Source organism: Dicentrarchus labrax, unplaced genomic scaffold, assembly GCF_905237075.1.
Source record: "Dicentrarchus labrax unplaced genomic scaffold, dlabrax2021, whole genome shotgun sequence".
Lineage (NCBI taxonomy): Eukaryota > Metazoa > Chordata > Actinopteri > Moronidae > Dicentrarchus > Dicentrarchus labrax.
This window is the reverse complement of record NW_026136701.1, coordinates 15,034,306-15,057,881: the sequence shown is the minus strand read 5'-3', so window position 1 is coordinate 15,057,881 and position 23,576 is coordinate 15,034,306. Positions and strand designations below refer to the sequence as shown.

General features: G+C 41.6%; 1 protein-coding gene across 1 annotated transcript in view; it reads left to right on the top strand.

Annotated features, from left to right (window-relative positions):
* The window catches only part of cdh2 (cadherin 2, type 1, N-cadherin (neuronal)), a 59,650-nt gene extending 38,143 nt beyond the window's left edge, over positions 1-21,507 (top strand). The window contains exons 4-16 of the mRNA XM_051419625.1: positions 1,885-2,052; positions 3,184-3,339; positions 5,117-5,261; positions 5,609-5,781; positions 7,147-7,284; positions 7,764-7,949; positions 8,571-8,824; positions 9,682-9,824; positions 10,948-11,181; positions 12,025-12,258; positions 12,523-12,662; positions 17,362-17,526; positions 20,227-21,507. Of these exons, the coding sequence (XP_051275585.1) occupies positions 1,885-2,052; positions 3,184-3,339; positions 5,117-5,261; positions 5,609-5,781; positions 7,147-7,284; positions 7,764-7,949; positions 8,571-8,824; positions 9,682-9,824; positions 10,948-11,181; positions 12,025-12,258; positions 12,523-12,662; positions 17,362-17,526; positions 20,227-20,433 (2,343 nt within the window). The 3' untranslated portion in view covers positions 20,434-21,507. The remainder of the gene's footprint in view (positions 1-1,884; positions 2,053-3,183; positions 3,340-5,116; positions 5,262-5,608; positions 5,782-7,146; positions 7,285-7,763; positions 7,950-8,570; positions 8,825-9,681; positions 9,825-10,947; positions 11,182-12,024; positions 12,259-12,522; positions 12,663-17,361; positions 17,527-20,226) is intronic.
* The last annotated feature ends 2,069 nt before the right edge of the window (positions 21,508-23,576 follow it).

Genomic DNA, 23,576 nt, shown 5'->3' with positions numbered 1-23,576 from the left:
AGAATTTTCTAAAAGGGCAAAATACGCACATGCCTAATCCTTCCCACACACTCACAAACACTCAGGCCATCACTCAACCCAACACTCTCCTGGACTCTGAAGTAGACTCCTAGTCGGAAGATGGAGGGGGTTCAGAGAGTGTGGATAGGTGCAGACCTCCAACACACCAGAGATAGATGCGTGTTGGGCTGAACAAACCCACCATGCCATTCATCATTCCAGACACAGGTTGCAAATAATTACTGCTCTCACTCGCAGCCATTTTAATAGGGTAATAGATATTTCTGAAGCATGCTCCTTCGCTATCTGTCCGCTTGCCTCTCTGCATTTCCAATGTGTGAAAGCAGTATAATCGGATTTCAAACATGATTAGTGGAAGCTCTCCGACAGCTCCCCAGATGTTAGAGGAGGGGGAGCGTGGGATGTGGGTCACGTTATAAGGTGGCAAAGTGGTAATTAATTTCTGTTTGCATAGAACACTTTGTAGCAGTTTGTATGGCTTCAACACCAATCGACCGATCAACATTCAAATGATTATAGGCAACAGTAGAAAAAAATACTTGGAGAAATAACAGTTGCATTGAAATCCCAGCTATCAGTCATTGACATTGACGGGTTTTACATATTGTTTGTCTGTTTTCCTTCCTGCCTTGTTTTGTTCAAGGTTATTTTAACTTTCTCTGGCACTATTTCAGTCTCCTCAGTCTCTGGAGCAGCATAGGCAATTTGAGCCATCTGTGTGTTTAGTGTCTGGCTTGCAGGTACCATCCTCCTTTGTTTCAAATCTCATTCATTACAGGCGAGGGAGGATGGCAGATCCATTATGGAAGCTGGTCTGTCTGTGTGGGTGCATTTTATCAGGACATAAGAAGAGGTCTGCCATTTAAAGCAAACCAGCGCTGGCGGTGTGCAACTGCTGCTGTAGCCAAACAGTAGCCACACCAAAGTGTTTCAAGGCATATCATCACATGTTGTACTGCAGATATTTTAAGCTACAAAGAAGGCCATAAAAGAATGGATTGTTTGATTGAACACAGTTTGAATAGGTACTAAGTGACATTTGAAGGAGCTTATTAGGTTTTGCAGAAAATGGCAGCCTGTTTCCTTTTATCACCACATTCATTTCCTTTTTGTATAACCAAAAGGGAAGGGCCGTTGGTCAGACGACAATGCCATTCTCTGCAGTAAGGTCAGTATGTGCGTTGGCATGTGCTGCTGTTGATTGTAGGCTAATTGTTACACGATCAGGATTAAGGCGTTGATTCATGCAGGATATTTATAACAAGACCAAGAGTCAGCAGCCATACCAGCAGTTATGTAAGGGAGTACTATGGCACGATGGCAGCTAATAGGACCGCTAACTAGATAGTGCAGTTAGCATATGCAACACTGCAACGGTAAGTGACTCCCTGTGTTACAAGAGAAAAGGTCTGTGTTGCAACACTCTGATTCCCGGTGACAAGACACAGCAGGAAAACAGAGTTTGATGTTGTTTTTGCTTTTCTGCGACTATCTGACAAATAAAAAGTGTGTCAACCAAGACTCTTCTCAGCGAGTATTAGGGGGCAGCCCTATGCTGGAAACACCAAAGCAATTACAATTCATGGGACATGAATGTGTCTACCTAATTTTATGGTAATCCATTCAATAGTTGTTAAGACATTTCACTCAAAACCACAAATGTTAACCTCATGGTGGCTGTGAAGATCACTCAAGGATTCCTCCTCTCGGGACAATGAATGTCTGTACAAAATAAAAAGACAGTCCATCCAATAGTTGAGATATTTCAGCCTGCTAGCGTGGTTAAAAATGTATGTACCCATATTTTATTGCATAGATACAGTCAGTACCCACCTCTTGAACTAAATCATTTCCTTTTCACAGGTCCAGGAAGTTGCTGTCCCTCCAGTCATATCCAAGGATTTGAAGGAAATAACGTTTCCATCACGAAACACGGATAGCCAACTCAAACGCATGAAGAGAGACTGGGTCATCCCCCCAATCAATGTCCCAGAGAACTCACGAGGCCCATTCCCGCAAGAGCTTGTCCGGGTAACATAGCTCACCCAAGCACATACGTGCACAGATACGCACACGCGCACACACACACACACACACGCACACACACACACACACACACACACTTTAAAGAAAATGCTTTTTGCTTGATATGACAACCTTGTAGGTCCCTGTTGCCCTGAGCTCTGACTCAGAGGGTCACAGACATGAGACTTATGCCTTCAACAAAATGCTTCATACTTACAGCACTTTGCTAAAGGTCAGGGCTCTTTTTTCCGCTGTATTATTTATCTTGTGTTTCAGGGGCGGTCGGTAGCAATGTAACCTGGCATTATTTAGAAGTAGAGAGAAATCTGAAGTGCTCACCATCGCAATTGTTCCTCGGTTGCCTTTTGAGATATTACTCTCCTTTTATCCTGGCTCTCAAGGACATACACAGCCCAATTCATTTGCATCAGCTCTCTGGTCAGGGCTGAGTGTGGGTGGCTGACAGAGGACAAGCAATACTCGGGACAGCTAAGAAGTAGATCCTTTTTCAGCATATTAAGCTGACTTCCTTACAGAGTGTTAAGTCGTGTACATTCTATTTGTATGTATTATATTTAATCCAGCCATATTAGAAGGGATGCTTCTCAGCTTTAGTGGATGATATCAGGCTGAGGAAATACTCTGTTTGCCCAGCATGAATCCAGGGTGTAGGCACAGAGGGTCTCGGCTTACATGGCAAACATAATAGACAACCCAGCCAAGACAGAACTTCAATACTGCACAGACACACACTCTTTATATGCAGTATGTTTTACACAGCAAACTACAGACAGGTGACAAATTAAAGGAAAAACCTGAATGAAAGAGTAGAGAAATATGATGCTTTCATGCAGGACATAAGAATGGTTTGCTGAGAATGAAAATGATGTGAATCAATTGAACACCTCTGCTTTGAACATGGGGAAAATGTTACCCCATCTGTATTTTTTTTTATACTGATAAAACTGATTTAAACACCAAACACCATTAACAATTAATCATTGAATAATAAAATACTGAAAAATAAGTTGTCAGCCAATAAGCAAACATCACACACACATAAATGTTCAGTACATACATTTAGTAAGGCTAAAGTTCTGTTTTGAAGCTTTTATTAACAAATCTTTTCAACCACAGATCCGGTCGGACCATGACAAAAACCGGTCCCTCAGATACAGTGTGACAGGCCCTGGTGCTGACCAACCCCCCACCGGCATCTTCATCATCGACCCGATCTCTGGAGAGTTATCCGTCAACAAGCCCCTGGATCGAGAGCACATCTCCAACTTCCATGTAAGTCCGACACAATAGCTTATTTAAAAAAAACCCATCTTTAATTATATTCTTATCATTTTAAATGTTGTTTCCAGCCTGTTTTAGAGAAATGTGTTCTCTGGCGGTGCTGTACATTCCTGCCAGTTGGCATGTGCTTAATGGTCATGTGTAGCCTAAACGGTCTCCTCAGATTCACTGAAGACTGGGGTCTCCCAGGAAATGTGACTTATCCGTCTGAGAATTTAAAGGATTTAACTTGATGTTTTTGAGTGAATTGAGTGTGTGTGTGTGTGTGTGTGTGTGTGTGTGTGTGTGTGTGTGTGTGTGTGTGTGTGTGTGTGTGTGTGTGTGTGTGTGTGTGTGTGTGTGTGTGTGTGTGTGTGTGTGTGTGTGTGTGTGTGTGTGTTACGTTATGATAAACCTCCAGCATTGCATTGGCCTTTAAATTATATAGCACCGTTTATAATGCTATTCATGTGCTTAAACACATAAACTGGTAGATATCAAGCAAGGTTGTAGTTAAAATTAAATTAATGACTTCAGCATATTCATCTACTGGAGCAGTGGTTCCCAAACCTTTTCCTTAAGTGACACGTTTACTATCATATAGTAAACTGACTTGAAATGTGTGTAAACCAAGTGATTTGGAGGAATTTTGAGCAGATGATTTCCATTTTAGGGAACTTTTTATACAGTTCTATTTGTATATATTTTTAATCATTTAATAATCATACATATCTAATAGGCTTCCTTTTTGACATATTCTGTTTTCTTGTCTGTGGCAATTGGGCATTGTTGTGTTAGACAACTTACATTTACTTTTCTTCACATAAATGAACCAAATGCTGAGATATAGGCCTACTGTGTATACGTTTTAAGTTTTCTAGCATGCTTTAAAATCAAGAAGGCTTTGCGACCCTCCATGAAGCTCTGGCGACCCCTACGTTGGGATGTATTAGATGTCCATACTGGTTCAATTTAAGCTGTATGTGAACTGTAAACTGCAGAGCATTACAGGGGCAGCTGTTCCCTGTACTTCCTGTCATTTACACTATTAATTTTACTGTTTGCACTTCCCACTATGACATACAGTATAATCCATTAATTATTTTACACTTGAAGTAGACATAAAAAGTATGTAAAGTATTACATGCAAAGGCATATGATGTATACAGTTCACAGCCTGTAGATTTTCAATACATACTGTATTGCCTGTATTTATTCTAGAGCATGAATGGTTGGAATCGAAATATAGATATACCCGTGAGTTGAAATCCTGTGTAACCAACCTTGCAGTTGTGTGTATGCAGGAAAGATACACTTGAAGTGCAAAAAAAATGCAGCGGATCAGAGTTGTTTTCATAAAACAGAACTGAACCCGTCCTGACCCAGTGTAGGCAACAGTACAGAATAAAATCGGGAGTGTATCTCTTTCACGAGACTGCCATAAAAATCCAGCTAAAAGGCTTGTGTTGTTGTCGACTCTGGCAGGTATCTGACTAAATCTAATCATTTGTTTCTCTGTTGCCCTGCACATGCTAGAGTTAGTTGTGGGAAGAACATGTTCTTTATAAAAACAGAATTCCCCTCTTGGTCACGCTGGTCTGAATAAAGAGGGTTGCTGTTTGCTTTTTTACACACAGTAAAATGTTTTCAGTAATGGTTAGTAGGGTTAATTATCACAGCAGTTTAGTCGGTGACATTGAGTGGATTGAGGTTTTGTCCCAGTATGTTGTTTTGCATAGTTCCTTGCTTGAACAGTTCTACAGTCTACATGTGTTTGTGTATCCCCCAGCTGAGAGCTCACGCAGTGGACCTGAACGGCAACCAGGTAGAAAACCCCATTGACATCGTGATCAATGTGATTGACATGAACGACAACAGACCCGAGTTCACGCATCAGATCTGGAACGGCACTGTTCCAGAGGGTTCCAAGCCAGGTAATATAACGTATAAAGCCAAGCACAGCATTACACTGTATGAACAACCGATTGGCTGTAGTCTGAGCCTTCAGCTTCACATGCTGCTTTAGTGTTAGCAGATCAAACAGCATTGATGGCATTCCTGGGGTGCCCACTCTATTAACTTTGCTCCTGCTGTATTAAAGTGATCTGTGGCATTTTAATATCACAAAAAGAGCATTAGATGTCTATATTACAAAGCTATAAATCTAGTACTAGTACCATTCATTCAAATTCTAATGTCATTTGATTGCCAATAAAAAAGAAATGAGTTGAGAGATGACATAAAAGTATTTACATGTTGTCTTTGTCCTTCTATCCCCTAGGAACATTTGTTATGACAGTAACATCTGTTGACAAGGATGACCCCAAAACAGCTAATGGGATGCTGCGTTACAAGATCCTTTCTCAGAACCCGGAGAGTCCGACCTCCAATATGTTCACCATCAACAATAAAACGGGAGGCATCATTACTGTGGCTGCAGGCCTGGACAGAGAGGTGTGTGACACGTCTTCTTTCTTTCCTTTTTTGTGGCCTTCATTCATTCTGTCTCTCTTCCCTCTTTCGTTTGATTTCTTACACCTTAATGTTGCTGCTGGTGTTGTGTTTGTGAATGTAGACTGCTAATAAGAGGATTGTATCGACATTTAAGTGAGACTTTCATTAGCCAGGCCATCTATTTATGTTAATTCATTTTCTTCTAGCATTTTCCGCCTGTTTTTAGATGTATTACAACATATCCATTTTCCATGTTTTTGTAAATGGGCTATGTATTTTTTTTTAAATATGATGACAAAACACAGCATGAGTATATTTGCTAATATCCAGACTGTCTGAGACCTAATGAGCCAAAGTGAAATTTGCTGATTACCAACTAAATGAGAAAGTAGAAATGGACTTGGCTGTTTCACACTTATTTACTCTTACAAGGAGGCAGCGTGCATCACTGAGCAGCTAAATGTTTCCCTTCCCTCATTCTCGCCTTCTCTGTCTTTCTTTCTCTAAAACAGAAGCTTTACTTGCATTTTCCTTCCCTCTATTTCCCCTGCTGTAAATGCTACCACTCTGTCATTTAATTGGATCTCATGGCTGTTTGAGAAAATAAAAAAAATTAAAAATAAAATATAGAAAGCTGGAGCCAGTTGGTGCAATTCTAGTGAGGGCAATCTGGCTAGGTGGCTGCTCAATCACTTCCGCCCTGGGGCCGCCGTTTTATGTCCGCCAGTTGCCACCATGAAAGTAATTTGCCCAACTCTCATTACCTAGCAACTGGTCCGTCACCTGAGTGGCTTTTAATGTGAAAAGAGTAATTTGTTAGCTTCATGATGGTGTACAGAGCAGAGGTGCAAGTTTCACACATGCACGCATAAACTCGCCGCCCCCATAGAGACTATATCACATTTATAATAAAAGCTGCCATTAGTCATCATAATTAAAAAGCTAGCCAGTTCAGATTTGTTTCATTTTAGGTGAACACATTAATATTGGTGTGCACGAAGTTAACAGCTTATTAGGGACACTAAAGTCTGTCGCAAACTAAAACAGTAGTCCAGAAATAGATCCTATGTTTATAAAACTTTAGTTTAGTTATATTCATTGTTTTTCCTTAAGAAACATACGAAGGGGGGTGGAATATTAAGTAATAACTTTCAATATAATGAGACAAACAACATCACTTCCAACTACATTCTTAAAATTAACAGATAGGAATTATTATCTGAGTATTGGATTGGATTGCATTAACTGCTAATTCAGTGAGCACATTCACATGCTCCAAACATGGCTACAGAATGAATTATATTGTTCAAAGATCAAAGAATTGTGTTTTAATCCTGCGACTGCTTCTCTTCCCTTTCTCTCCAGAAAGTGCCTCAGTACACGCTGATCATCCAGGCCACTGACATGGAGGGCAACCCCATGTACGGCCTCTCCAACACAGCCACCGCTGTCATCAGAGTCACTGACATTAATGACAATCCGCCAGAGTTTACTGCTGAGACGGTAAGAAACAGACTCCTATCTGAGACATCAACACAGTAATCTTAGCGAAAGTAAGCATCATAAGGACCCCTATTTCACCCCATTGTGGACATATGCACTCAACTGTCAGTTCTGCTCACTTACTGAGTTCTGCTTGCCCAGCGTTTCTGAAGCCATACAAATATACAAGTCGCCAGCCATGCGTTAAGTGTTATATCCCCCTCCAAATGTTGACACATGCAACTACGGGCATGTCTGCCAGAGTGAAAGAGGCACTTACTGTGCTCGCGAATCACTGAAATTTGTAATGCTACCGTTGTGCTATCAGGGGAGGACAGGGAATGAGATGACCATGACGACATGATAAGTTACCTTAGATGTCTATTTACCCAGGATTGGTCCTGCTGTGCTGTCTGAGGCAGAGCTCGGTGTATTTTCTGCTGCCACAGCAGTATCACTAACAGCTCGCTCTTCTGTACGTTCATGGTTTATTCATGCAGTTTTTCGGTGAGGTGCCTGAAAACCGTGTGAATGTCATTGTGGCCAACCTGACGGTGACTGACAAGGACCAGCCCAACACTCCGGCCTGGAATGCTGTCTACAAAATCACCGGGGGCGACCCCACCGGCAGGTTCTCTGTGCCCACTGATCCGACCACTAACGAGGGCCTAGTAACAGTCGTCAAGGTAAGGCCTCCTCTTCAAACTCCACCCCTTTATTCCCTTGGGGATGTATATAGTGGATGTATGTATGCCATACTGAGATGGTTGGGGGTGGCATTAATATTAAGATTGATATTAATTTGATTAGATTAGTTGGTTAAATATATGACAGTTATAATAGTCTGTGAGTGTATTTTTATAATATACACTGAATTTGGTAGAAGTGGATATGTCTAAATATTATTTCGCTCCCACTGTCCAGTTAAGTTTAAAGAATAGAAGCACTGTGTAAAGCAGCATGCTATTAGCAAATGATCAGCATGAATTATGTGTAAATTCAAACTCATAATATATCATTAAAACACAATTTTAACATTTCCCCTTTTAAAAAATATTGGTTGGTTACACAACTCTTACACCAGCTCTCTTCCCGTCGTATATCCTTACAACTGACCTCAAAAGGATACAGTGTTCTTTATCTCAGCTCACTGTTACAGTAAGGGTTTTTGGTTTTTGTTATTGAGGAGGAAGAAAAAGCATTAATTCTCTCTCACATTACCAAAAATGTAATATGATTTTCTTTTGTTTATTTATCCTCCATTGTGATGTGTGAATCCCTCTCTTTATACTCTTACTGTTTTCCAGCCTATTGACTACGAAATCAGTAGGACGTATGTGCTCACAGTGGAAGCGAGGAATGAGGTTCCTCTGGCCAGAGGCATCCACTCTCCCCGTCAGTCCACCGCCACCGTCTCTATCAGAGTGATCGATGTCAATGAGAGTCCATACTTCGAGCCCAACCCCAAACTTGTTAAACTGGAGGAGGGAATGATGCCTGAGTCATCGCTGACCACCTTCACGGCACAGGACCCTGATCGCTTCATGCAGCAAACCATCAGGTAGATTTTACAGTAAAAAGGAAATGGGAGAGGAGGAGGAGGAGGAGGAGGAGGAGGTTGAGTACTGTTTGACTGAAACGTTATACACCTATCAAGGGAGCCAGGTCTAGTTCACAGGTGTATGAAGCATATAAAGTTAGCTTCGTTTCTTAGACTGTTCTCCTATAAGCATCCAGCACATATGTTTAAAACACATATTTTATAATACATGTATAGCAACATAATTAGCAACAACAGCAATAAGAATGCCCATAGGTTTATCACTGATTATACAGTACTCCTTTGTGTCTTACACGATAGCTTAACTCTTGACTTGCCACCCTGGTCACATTCTGCATCATTCCCACTCAAATAACACTATCCAACCAGCATTCTCTATCTCATTCTTGTTGAACAAGCCCTATTTTTTTTCCCTTTTCATCATCTTGCCTCACAGCTGTTTGGCCAGGGAAGAGTTTATCTGCCTGAAAACAGTCCATGTGAAATAAGCTAGCTTTGTAATTCCACGGTTTGTCCTACAAATTAGTTTGAGCTACTGATAACAACAAACCAGTTTGTCTCCCCTGTGAGGCTGCTCTCAAAAGTTGGAATAATTATGTAAAATGCATGATGTTTAAAATATTTATTCTGTGTAAACAAATAAAAACAAAAGTGTTTTTAGAAGAAAGGGATGCCAAACTGGAAATGAAGAGTAAATTCACCAACACAATTTACTTCTGCACAAAACAAAATTGACCCTTTTTAAACTTTTTCACTGCTTCTATAAAAGAACGTGCAGACAAAGAATGACTTAAATTTCAGATTGAAGTGAATAGTAAGGATTATAATGTGTATGTCTCTTTTTCTTCTTCCCTCAGATACTCCAAACTCTCCGATCCAGCCAACTGGCTAAGGATTGACCCGAACACCGGTCGTATCACAACAATTGCCATTTTGGACCGAGAGTCACCTTTCGTGAAGAACAGTTTGTACAATGCAACGTTCCTGGCTTCTGACAGTGGTATGTAACCATTCAAGTGGTTCTGCAGTTGCCAAAAATACCTTGTTGAGCTCCTGTGATGCACGGGTTACATGGTCTAGGTGTTTTAGCCTGGCGGTTGCACAAGCACTCTATTCCAGGCCATTATTGTTAGGGCATTCAGGAGTAGATAATGCTGCCTTTTTCAAAAGTAAGCATGGGGATGTCTAATGTAGCCTAGCTCTCAAAGGTCAATCTTCCACCTAGCATCACTTTGACTCCCTCTGTGATGTTTTTCACCTGAAGCCAGTGCATAAACTGCACTGTATCTGTTGAGAAAAGCGATCTCAGTTACAGCCACAAAGACATCCTCCATGCTTGAAGGTCAACCTTGTACCAGGCACTTGGCATGTCTAAAACGCTGACCACCTTAGTTGAAGGTTAATGTGCTAGCAATCCCAGAACCATCCAGCATGTGGATACATTCACCTCTTCCCTGCACTGGTGGGATTTACCTCTGTTCAGGTTTACCCTGTTCTGCGGAGCATAGCTTAGGCCAATAGGCTTAAAAACTCTACCAATAAAGAGGTTTCTCAGCATTAATGGGTCAGGATTGGATGACTAGCTCCTTTGAGCGTGGCCTGAATGGTAAAAAAGCCTCTTAGCTGAGTGAATACATAGAGGAGCCTGAGAGGAGCGACAGTGGGCTCTGTTTGTCTGCTTTAGTATTCCCATCCCGTGTCCTTCGTCAGGAAGACGTTCTTCAGTCTCTCTCTCACACACACGTGCACCCACACACACACACACACACACACACACACACACACACACACACACACTCACTACCAAAATGTTCTGATATCTCTCTTTTTCTGTCTACCTCCTCACTTGAGATTAGATTCTCAGATCAGTATGCAGTTTAGAAGGGTCTTCTCCTACTACAGTAAATAGCTGTTTAGAGTGTCTCAGCATAAGACCCAAGGAATAAACTCCATACTTTACTTTTTTTGTGTTGACTACATAATGACTGCAAAATGAGAGACTGTATTTCAATAGTATTGTTTCTTATCCATATGTAAATTTGTAAAAGAAAAATTTTTTTTTTTTTATAAATTTCATAAATATGTATGTGCTGAGTGTGTGTGCCATTTTGTAACCCATGCAGGTGTACCTCCAGCAAGTGGCACAGGCACTCTCCAGATTTACCTGCTGGATATCAACGACAATGCTCCCAAGGTGTTCCCCCAGGAGGCAGAGATATGTGAAAAGCCAGAGCCAAATGCCATCAACATCACCGCACTCGATGGAGACCTGAATCCAAACGCTGGGCCGTTTGCCTTTGAGTTAGCTCACCGCCCCCCAGATGTTAGGAGAAATTGGACCATCACAAGAATCAGCGGTAATACACACACACACACACACACACACACACACACACACACACACACACACTTCACATCAATAATCCCAGTTAGATTCATATTGTATACTACTATATAACATGAGTATAATCTTTACGTTGGGTTCAGTTCAGCTTTTTGGCCTGAGCTGGCCTTAATTTGTGTTTGCTACTGGAAAATGAAAAGCATTTTTTCAATTAGTGGCATTTAATATTTAGTAAGAAAACCGTTGTTTCATAATTAAAGCTTGAGACTTTGATTTGTGATCCTCCTAAATAACACTTATAACACTGCAGAAGGGTCAGGTGGAGCTGGGACAGACACTATAATGTAATATTATATTAACATTACCAAACAGTCATTAATTGTTTATGCTAATTTGAACTAAACAACATGAGTGGAATAACTAATTTGTTGTTTGTTAGCTATTAGACAGTGTGAGTCGAAAAGCAGTGAATATATCTTAATAGGATAATGGCATTTGGATTATCGCTACTGGGAATTTAGCCTAAGCAGCATTATCAAAAGGTATTCAGTAGATTTGTAAGCTCCAAATCTAAATCCTGACCATGTTTTGGATTAGATATGCTGATGCAACTTCCAGGTATGAATTTATGCTGCATATTTATGGTAATAGGAGTGTAATCGTACTGTGAACACGGCCTATATGAACAACTATTCAGAGTTTTGATTTAATCCCCCCTGAAAGACTCCTCTGCTAAAGAAACATGATGTTTTATTTTTAAACAACTTAATATCTTATCCCATTACGTTTTATGTATTTGCTCTGACAAGGAGCCACCATGGATCACTCATTCACTCTGCTCGTCTTCGTCTCTCAGGTGACTATGCCCAGATGAGCCTGAAGATTAGCTTCCTTGAAACTGGTATCTATGAGATCCCCATCATAATCACAGACTCCGGCAATCTACCCATGTCCAACACTTCCTATCTGCGGATTAAAGTGTGCCAGTGTGACATCAATGGGGACTGCACTGACCAGCAACACATCATGGCGGCCGGCCTGGGCACTGGCGCCATCATCGCCATCCTCCTCTGCATCATCATCCTCCTCAGTGAGTGTCTCAGTGCCTCTCTCAAACAACACATCACACAAACGCACACAGGGATTATAAAGACAGCTAAACATTATCCGAGATATCGCTAGATTACTGTAGGATTACCAAAAAGATAGCCTTGATCAGGCCCCCATCCAAGCTCTAAAACATGGGATCCGATTACACTTGAATGAAAATATGTAAGTTATTATGTTTTGTAATATGAGATATCTCTCCCCCTCTCCCTCTCTCCCTCTCTCTCTCTCTCTGCCTGTCTATCAGTTCTCGTGCTGCTGTTTGTGGTATGGATGAAACGCCGCGATAAAGAACGTCAGGCGAAGCAGCTCCTCATCGATCCAGAGGATGATGTGAGAGACAACATTCTCAAGTACGACGAGGAAGGTGGTGGAGAGGAGGATCAGGTAAGAATTGTGTGGTAAACGCATACATTGCAGACTCCTTAACAATTCTGTTGTGTTTTTATGACTAGAAACTTTGGCTCCTTTTGTTAAATTATAAAAAAGGTAGTTTGATATCAGAAAACAATTATTTTGGTTTCAGCAGAGGAATTTGGTCATCATATTTTGTATGAATATAACATCCTACATACCATGCAGTATTGTTTTTTTTTTGTAAAAGGGTTAGTGTAAGTTAGTAACATTCAGGTCACATCTACACTATGCAGCATTAGCAGTTTCTGTATAACTGAAGCAGCATAAACAGAAAGAGGACCACCTACAATATTTTTACAAGCATACAAACATTCTTTCTAACGCTTGTCCTGCTCATTACGCTGCTCCAAGATACACTTCACAGTTATTCATAATAAGGTGTAAGACCGTTTTCCACGTAAACTGGAAATAGTACATTCTTTTCCTAAAAAGGAGGTGGAAATCGAAAAATCTGGAATCAATAAGACAAACACATTTTGATCCAATCAGTTCTGGAAATATTGGAAGTGTTTCCTCAACTGGAACTGGTTCCCGCTTCACAACCCTTACACACACAAACACACACATACAACAGAAATGCAGTGCCACAGGCATCAATGAAGTCACATCTCTTCATCCCCCTGCACTGATCACACACACACAGACACAAATTCAATTGTCCTAATGGCCCCTTGTTAGCAGAACGGAACCATTTCATAAAAAAGGCAGTAATGTACCAAATGAGCTATATTCTTGCTACTAGCTGAAGTGCTCTGGTGGCTTGGGTATAGCAGAAACGAGTAGGAGACCCTGGTCTGACCCAGCACAGTGCCAAATTAGCCTGGGAGACTTGTAATTGGTAAGCTGATGTCATTTGGAGATAGACATCTGCTGTGGCACAATAATGAAGCTCTGTCTAAGGTAACAATATGACTGGAAAGCCATTACACGTCAGACAGTGATTAGGCAGGAGGGAGTGCAACCACTTGTGTATTCACTTCCTCACTTTCACACACAAAATGCACAAACTTGTGGACCAGAACACGTTGGATGATATAACACCCCTCAAAGGCAAACGAGCGGGTGCAGCAATTTATTGAGGGAAAACAAGCTTCCATTTTGAGTGGCGCAGAGGAGGGCAGAGCGCCAGGAGAAAATGGTCTTGTCTGCGGAAATCGGGAGAGTCAGTCTTGGGTAAAAAATGGCCCTTACTTTCCCAGCGATGTGGTCTTTATAATGCCCACCTCTGTTCTCCCTATCTCCTGCTGGGGAGGAAATTGAAGTGTCAGACCATTGGGTGCTCTCAGAGTATATGATTTTAGTTGCTGCTGCCACTGCCCTGGTTTGTATTGGTTTGTGAAACACTCGTTTCATCAAAGGCAGACAGCTGATCGGGCCGCGCTCCCCGGACATAGAAAAAAGAATCTAGAAATAGTAGCAAATTGAGAAGTTGCCATGCACAGGTTCGCCATGTGAAAAAGAAAAATGTAAGAGAGAGATGAGTCATCTGCTTTTTCAAAGGACCTCAGAATGATTTGATGCACATTAACCTTAGACAGTGTGGCTTTTGATTTGTTTTTCAATCCCATGTAGTAAATGAAAGAAAACGAATCAGACCTGTTTATACAGAGAGTATAAGTGCCTCACGTATTTGTCACCAGAGATAAAAACAAGTAATAATTCCGGTTTATTGCTACATGGGCCTTAGTTTTGCTCTTTTGGCCGTTATTTCAGTTATTACAACATTGTACATTTGGGATCCATATTGCCACAGCTAGTCCAACTGAGCAAGAAACACAACGGCCTTCTTGCTGATATTTAAATATGACGCTTAGCTTAGCACAAACACTGGAAAAAGGGGGAAGCAACTAACCTGGCTTTGTCCAAAGGTAACAAAATCTGTTTGTTTGCACCCCTGTTTCTAGTTGTTGTGTTAAGTGAAGCTAATCGGCTGCTGGCTCCAGCTTTATATTGAATGAGAGTGATACCAATGTTCTCATCAAATTCTCAGCAAGGAAGCATATAAGCAAATTCCCCAAAATGTCAAACGTTTTACTGTAAGACAGCACTTCAGCTAGATTATCTAAACTGTTTTATTTGTCGGTTAAGCCAAAAGTGAGCCCACCCAAAACCTGTGTGTGCTCGCAACTATGGAAAGTAATCCGATCCCGATACCTGAATTTGGATATCGTCCGATACCGATACTATTCCGATACCAGAGCTGTGTTTGCTTTAATATTATTATTATCATTATTGTTGATTTTATATGAGGCTGAAATAAACTGTAAGGGTTTCAAATTGATTGTCCTGTCAATATTTATTAAATTCCCAAAATGTCAAATAATTCTTGAAATATTACGACTATGCACCGGTCATTGTGGCCAAACGGAGGGAATACGCGGAGGCACAGAGGGTCCCGAAGGACAATAACATAAGATTTCAAACTGTGTTCCCAGCCCGGCTCAAAGTTTTCTACGATGATGGCACTAAAACCTACGAGACGGTGGCGGAGGCAATAGTCTTGAAATATAAGAAAAGTGTAAACGCATGTGTGTAAACATCTTACACACACACTATCAATTAAACAGTGTGCATCTGAACAGCACAAATCAAGAAACTGGCTCTTGTAGCATCAACAAATCAAGGTTTTAAAATGTCAATTATCTGAAATATAAGAAAAGTGCAATAACTGTAAACATCCTACGTGCGTGCGCGCCACACACACACACACACACTCGGTAATCCCTTTAGCCTTCACGTTGTCTGCCTGGAGTTTACCTTGTTTTTGGAATGACTCTACAAGTGATTCCTGACAGCTCGCCTAAAAGATCCTCGTGCTGTTTTGTGTGGTGCTTTTTTTAAATGTTTGATTCCGTTCGTAGTGTTGTACAACGCGTGGGAGCTTCCGCGTCTCTGAATTACGGCTTTGCAAACATTGCATTTTGCTGTCTTGCTCTGCGGTGTTTCCAGTGTAAAGTATTTCCACACAGCGGACATGTTGGCTAGCCACAATGCTGCTCAATGCTATCCTGCTAGCTGGCTGCAAACTGCAGAATGGATTTCCTGAGCGGGGGCGTGTCTCATAACTCTGTGTCTCATTGAGCCGCACCTCCGTTCAGCAAATCCATTCCCAGTTTGCAGCCAGCTAGCAGACTGGCCGGCAGGAATCACCTGTGGAGTCATTTCAGCAGACAACGTTAAAGCGCAGACATGGCTCATGGATATCGGAAATCTGCGCAGGTTGGATCGGGAAATTCCGATACGTGAATTACGCTGGTATCGGTCCCGATACCGATACTGGATCGGATCGCCCCCATCCCTAATATCTACAGATGGGTATAGTAGGAATTATGACAAAAACTATGCAAGTAATAAACTCAGTTCTGTTTTAAATGGCTCAGCCACGTCTCACAAGGCTTAGCGATGCTCAGTCTCCCATGTTTGAATGTGGGTCATGAGTGCCAGGGGCAGCCATTTCGCCAGGCCAGTGTACGTGTGAGGAGTCAATTCCCTAAAGGGGGGCTGGTATGTCATTAGACCTTCCTGCTTAGTTCAGCCATTATACGGCTCCGTTGCAATTCCCGTCACCAACTCCTGACCCCTCCGGTGGGTGACCTCAGAGAAGGTCGAACAGGAGTCCGACTGAAACGGACTAAAGATGATGGATGGCGTTATATCGAGTGATGTGTGATGACCGTCGTTCTTCTCCAGCTAGTCTCGGGGTTACTGTCATTCCCCATAAAATCAAATTACACATGAATAATCAATGTTTGTTTTAGATTTGAGATGATACTTATTAGTGTGGAGTTGAGTGTTTGTCAAGTGCCCGCATTGTGTTTGTATATGTGGGTTGTTTGTGCATCATCACAGGGTGTATATTTATTCTCATGTTTATTTTTTTTTATTGGAGCATCTGCAACCCCCTTTTTTTTTCTTTTCTTCTGGGAGTGAGCAAGCATGCGCGCGCTTGTGTAGGTACATGTGCAACTGAGCAAAGACAATTTTGAAGGGGGATATTAGAGATGGATGGATTACCGAAAATCTTCTAAAGAGGGACAATCCATCATGCACGCTTATTAGGCACACACCCTGATTCTCAAATGGCATTTTCTCTATCATATCTGCTGTCACTGTGATACCATCCAGTCATTCAGCTCTGCTCAGCTCTTCACCACAGCCTGTTTTTTTTTCTTCCCTCTGCTAACTCCTCTTCTCTCTTCAGTCTTTCTCCTCCTCCTTCCCTGCCCATGACTTTGCACAAACTGCGAGCCATTCAGGTTGCCTTGGTAATGTTAATAGGATTAGCAATGGCTTATGGATATCCACCATCCCGTGTCTGGGCATTGATTAGAGCAAAACAGTCGCCTGCACATCCTTCCTGCAGCACGCCGCACAAGTACAAACACTCTGCAGCGTATGATGTGGTCCTCAGCTTGGACCCCCTCAGTGCTGGCTCTTTTAATGTGTCAAATTGTCCCTGGGCTTGTGCTTCACAGACAAGAAGATTAAAGTTTCCCTTGTGTTCCCTCAACTCTTCCCGCTGTATTCTAACTTTAAAATCTCCTCCACTCAGTTGAACTCCTCTTCTTCTGTGCAGCACAGGATGTGTTTACGTATTTAAATAATCACACTCGGTTTGGGGTCTCGTCACGCCGCTCAGCTAACTCCCGTCTGTCTATGTGTTCCCCAGGATTACGACCTGAGTCAGCTACAGCAGCCGGACACGATAGAGCCTGATGCCATCAAGCCGGTGGGAATCCGCCGTCTAGACGAGAGACCCCTCCACCCTGAGCCACAGTACCCCATGAGGTCAGCAGCACCCCACCCCGGAGACATCGGAGACTTCATCAATGAGGTAAACGCACGGTTCAGCAAGAGCACCGGGGCGTGAAAAGATTATTGCAACAACTGGGATTGTTGTGCTGTATAGTGAAATCAAATCCCAGGAGAAGAGCTAAAATGAAATGATCAGCGCTGTCACAAAACTTAAATTTCATTTTCAAGCTGACTGACTTTCTTATAATCATCTTGTATCTAAATAAACAGTTTGGTTCATAAGACTCAGTATCAAGCAGTTGTGCACCGCCTTGTAGTGGGGGAAAAAAAGTACCTTAAAATTGAATCAATTATTAGGAGAATTGTTTTCATCTTTTCCCAGCAGAAAGTAGAAACTTTTTCTCATCTCATATATATCCGCTCAGACATGCATAAAGCCCCAAAAAGTACATGATGCTAACTCGCTTAGATATAATTGTTTTTCTCCTTACTTTCTGCCAAAGTAAAGTTATAGATGTGTCAGCATAGAAATGGAAGATGAGAGAAGCAATACATTGGCTTTCTATCGTAGTGCACTGTTCAGAGTGCCCTCGTTTGCCTGAGGCCATCATTGACTCCAGCATGAAGGGAGAATGTAAAATGAAAAGAGCAGTCATGTATTTTTCACAAGCTCCAACAGACAAGAGTTTCACAGCATTACAAATGGAGTTCTCTCCTACTTTTTGGATGGCGCCCATGTTTTTAGATTAGAACTTGCTCTTTCAGCTCTGGTCCCCGACCATCCATCTCTCAGATCCTTTAACCCAGGCACCACTCATTTTCACTCTCGCCCTGTCTCATGAATACACCTAATACACTTGTCGTAACAGCTGATATTGAGAGGAATTTAATGTTTTTGTGCTGCTCAGTGAAGTTTCACAATACACGTCATACTTCATCAGACTTGTCATTTTAATATTCTCACAAGACCTTTGAGACGTTTCATGTCTGAGCGTCCTGACCCAGAAAACGCTCGCTGCAACCAGGCAATGTTGATCTGTTTTTAGTCCCAGATTTGACTGTCGCTAAAGCTCAGTCATGGTAGCTCCAGCGCTCACATGGAGCTGGAATCTGACCTAACTGATAAGGGCTAGCTGCCAGAGGAGCAGGGAGACAGAGGAGGAGGGGGGGGGAATGGGGTCTGATCTCCATCCTGTAATGTGCACACGCCCGGGAGCTTTTGGCTCTTAATTAAATTAGAGGGACAAAAAAATGTAGGTTTAGCATAAGGACTTTAACCCCACAGTCGGACAAACAAACGTCTATTGGTCAGCTCCTGGTCTGTTCCCACAGAGGGGGGCAACGTTGGATACATTAGCACTGACTTGACATGACCTCTATTGGTCACAGGTGGACACAGCGCCACAAAGCCAAAGTGATTGCATTCATTGTTTTGCATAGTGCTTTATTTCAGCCCTGGCAAGGTTGTCTCTGAATAGAAATACCAGTGGATTTTATTACACGTCTCTTTTGTTATCTGTGGGACAGAGCAACTCCAAAAAGTGAGGACAGTTCACCATTTCACTGAGAGCCGGGATTGTCTCCCACACAGCGGATGACTCAGTTAGAGTGAAATTACGAGACTGAGTTCTGTGATTGACTAACCTTATGAAACTGCCAGTGGGGTTTTGGTCGTAGATGGAAGGGGGCTATAACCAGCAGAGCGATTATGGTTGTAATTGTAATGAACGATCCATCTGTCATATTTCCCACCAAATTATCAGCGCCACAGCCCTGAGCAAATACTTAACGAAAGCTAACAAGTGGAAAATAATCGCTAAGTGCCCTGGCACTTTAATTCAATCCATCTTTTTATTTGAGAGCATTTCAGCGCTATAATGGCAGCATAGAGGAAACTATAAATCTTTGACAAGTTCCCAATGAGCTGAGGTCTCGTTTCTCAGTGTTATGTTGCTCCACTTCTGTTAATTCATTTATTATTTGTTGGGTACCTCAGTTGTGGCGATAAAAGGGGGAGAACCAGGCTCGGATCCAAAGTGGTCCATGGCCAAAGCACATCTCAACTCATAGATTAGCAATCCATCAAGTCTCTTGAGTCCTGTTAGGGAATGATGCTGGAAATCAATAGCAATCCATAAGGACCTCTCATGACGCTATGAGGACTTCTAGGAATGTCGAGTGCAATCTTCAAAATAGAACCACCCCCACCAGCACCATGAGCCTCAAGATAACGCATAAAGACACACACACACACACACACACACACGCTCCTCTCATCTCAGCCTCGGTTGAGCTCAGTGCTTATTTCCAATGTTTAGGTGGGAGTCCGATAAATATGATATATTAAAGATGTTGCTATCTAGATTACAGATTAAAAAGTATTAGTCCTGGTGTTGAACTGCTTGCCGGATGCCCTTGAAGACAGAGGGGGGAGCTTGCTGAGGGGTCAGTGGATGAAACGAATCATCAGAGGCTGCTGGTCATGCTCAATCTTGGCTTTTGATCAAGCAGCAGATAATCCTACATACCAGAAACATCAGCAGAGTCCCCGACCAAAACACAGAGGAAACTCACAGAAACACTAGAGCCTGATTAATCTTATTTCCTGAACAAGCGGAGGTAGAACCACTGACTGGTTTTCAGATAGATTAGCCTGTTTGTGTGCAGCAGTGGGAGTGGGGGGGGTGATGTGACTCCCTGCTTATTGCAGACGGTGTTGGTGTGCTGACATGCCTTAATCTTTTCTCATCAAACTGTGGTTTTATTTCCGTCGGCACAGGGACTGAAGGCAGCAGACAACGACCCCACCGCTCCTCCCTACGACTCCCTGCTAGTGTTCGACTATGAGGGCAGCGGCTCCACAGCTGGGTCCCTAAGCTCCCTCAACTCCTCCAGCAGCGGGGGCGACCAGGACTACGATTACCTCAACGACTGGGGCCCTCGCTTTAGAAAACTGGCAGACATGTACGGCGGAAGCGATGACTAGGACACACAGCCACTCCTTGAAGGATGAAAAAGATGGAGGAGAAAAAAAAATTGAAGAAAAGGAAAGATTTCCTGTTGATGGACATGGACAGCTTCTGATATTCCCTGAGAGACGGAACTGTGACAGAAAAGAAACAAAAAATAAACACTGATTCAGAAATTTTTTTCAAAAAACAACCAACCTAGGCTTATTGTTGTAGTCTACGCATACATATGCTTGTTGAAAGCTTAGGCATAGGCTGTGGTCCAGTTATGGAGGATGTGGGAGGGAACCCTGGTGGACTGTCACCACTTGGATTGTTGGTATTGAATGCGCTCAGTTACACTTGAATTTCACAGTACAGAAGCACTGGGATATAATGTGCCTTTTTGTACATTTTTTTGGATCTAAATGATTAGTTTTATGTTCAAGGCTTTAATGGTACTGACTTTTGGAGTGATTTCAAACAAAGTATGTTACACTCTGGTATGCTTCTACATGCTTTTTTTTTTTTTTTCTTTGGTTACACAATGCTCCTGTTTGTTGAAGATTATTTAAATAAACTACAAAGATGAAGAAATGAAGGATCATCTGTTAGCTTGGATGGAAAGAAAAACAATTAAGAGCAGCACTGTACAGTACGCTAGACTTCTAGACTTTTTCACTAAAAAATTAAACTTATGCAGCTGGTTGCAAATAAAGGGAGTTATGAATCATACTTTTGTAGCAGAATTGTTTTTCTTTTTTTTTTTTTCTGAAGTGATGTAGTATTTTACAAAAACAACAAAAAAACTGTTTTGGTCTAATCTATGTACACTTCATTTGCCTTAGTCATCATCTGATATTTTCAAGTTTTACTTCACTGTAAAAAGATGTGTGTACATAATGTTTTTTTTTTTCCTTTATCTTTTTCTTTTGATGTAGTATATGAAAAAGTGCAAAAAGTTCCAAACCTGTAAATGTTTGATTTGGACTACAAATTCAAGTTTTTTGCATGTTTTTATCTTTTCATGACAACAAAAATGAAAAATGTTGTTTCCCAAATTTATTTACAAAGTGAAAAAAAAAATGAATAAAAATCTGGGTGACATTAAATGTGTAGAAGTTAAGAGAGTTTTTTGTATAAAATATGAAAAAAAAAAAAAACACATTGATAAAAATTGAAAAGTAGTGATCCTGTCAGCACAACTGTTGAATTTGTACCAAAAAGGGGTGGGTGGGGTGGGATGACATGCTAGGCACTAATTACTGAATCAGCTTTAAGACTGGAAAAAGGTTTTGGATTGAAGCCTTGTGGATAACCATGTGTACTGGAAAACAAATTATACATCTCTGACCCCAACCATCCAAATAAAATGCTAATTTTGGAGCTAAAAACTGCCTCTTTATTTATTTGTTTTTACTCAAACTCAGCATTGTTGCAGAGGCTTAATTAGATTAAGAATTGTGCAATCTATCTCAAAGGACAATAGCGTTAAACAAAAAAAGTAGCTCATTGTACAATGTTTTACCAGAGGGGGAGAATAAATCATGTATACCCTTATTTATTTGTTTGCACACATTGTGTATGAGCAGAATGCTTTAGGCCCATACAAGTCCATGGATGATAAGTTGTGCGGCTTGCGGACTAAGAGGTAAACAATAACAATAATGTTTTTCCTAAGCCAAGTCAAGGTCAAAAGCTCATGGAAATGCCAAGTCCATCCAGCACCTGTCTGCTATCAGGGATTTGTACTGTAAAGCACTGTGGGTCAGATTGGACCTGACCTCAAAATAAAGAATTCCTCCAATAAAAAAAACCACGCATGTAGCTGTACTGCCGGGGCACGAGGAAGGATGAACACAAGAATGAGTGTGCACTATGCGCGCCTCCGTACGCGGCGTTGATACGTGCACGCTGAATTTGGGATTATGAAAGTCACGGGACGTCGGCCGCCCTTCCTTTTCCCCCTCTCTCTCCTCCATTACGGCGGGGCCATGGAATTCACAGAGCCACCGCTTGCACCCAGGTGAATAGATGTGGACATGGCTTATTAATTCAACCAAATTAGACAAGAGTTTTGGTTTTGTAGTCCTCGCACAAAACCCAATGAATGTCTATTAGAGAATAACCAGTGAACCGTACCTGCCTTTTGTTTTTCAGCCGGTGTAATCAGTGTAGCTGCTCTGTGTTAATCAGTTCCACATCCTGTACCTCTTAAGAACACTGGTAGTTTTCATCCATCCCTCCTGCACGAAGCTAAGAGTTATTCTTACAGAGTTGTTTTTAAATGACCTTGTCTGGTGCGTATCACTTATCTCAGAGTATGCACGCACTCCATTTGCCAGAAGCAACATGAAATTTTTTTGTTGCCCGGTCGCATTAACAAACCATCTGACCTCGAGGTGTTGTTTCAACTGCAACTGAGTCAGATTTGTTTTGTCAAATCACTTCCTTTAACTTTGAGGTTTTCAAAACCAGACGGCTGGTTTCAGTGTACCTCCTTTTGTTTCTGCTTACCTAACAGACGCGTTACACCGCTTAAACCTTTGCCTAACTACTTACTTTGCTTTGATCTCAGGCAGGCACTGATGTGGTTAGTGACTCAACATATCAAAAGGGCTTTATCAGATCATTTTTATGGCTTAGATGTTCCCCAAAGTTAACAACTGCGCAGCCAGCAGGACATACTTTCACAGGAGCATTTTACATCATTAAAAGAATAGTTTGACGGTTTGGGGAATTTCCTTTTTTTTCCGTTTCTGGTGGAGAGTTAGGATAATATCAATACCACCCTCATATCTTTCCATTAAATATAAGGTTTTTGTCAGCAGCCAGTTAGCTTAGCTTAGCACAAAGACCGGAAATATTTGGAAACAGGTTCGGTCCGAAGACCATACCAAATTTATCTGCACCTCTAAAGCTCGTGAATTAACACATCCTGTGTTATTTTACAGGAATTCATTGTCAGACTATGTATTATATGGGGGAAGAATTGCAATGTGATATTTTTGGTATGAATTTAACAAACAAGATACATGTTAATGTTGTTATGGTTTGGACAGAGCCAAGATAGCTGTTTCACTCTGTTTACAGCTACAGCCAGCAAGCTAACAGTCTGCTGGCTCCATTTAAGACAGATTTGACAATGACATTAATCCTTAATTAATACATTAATTCAATT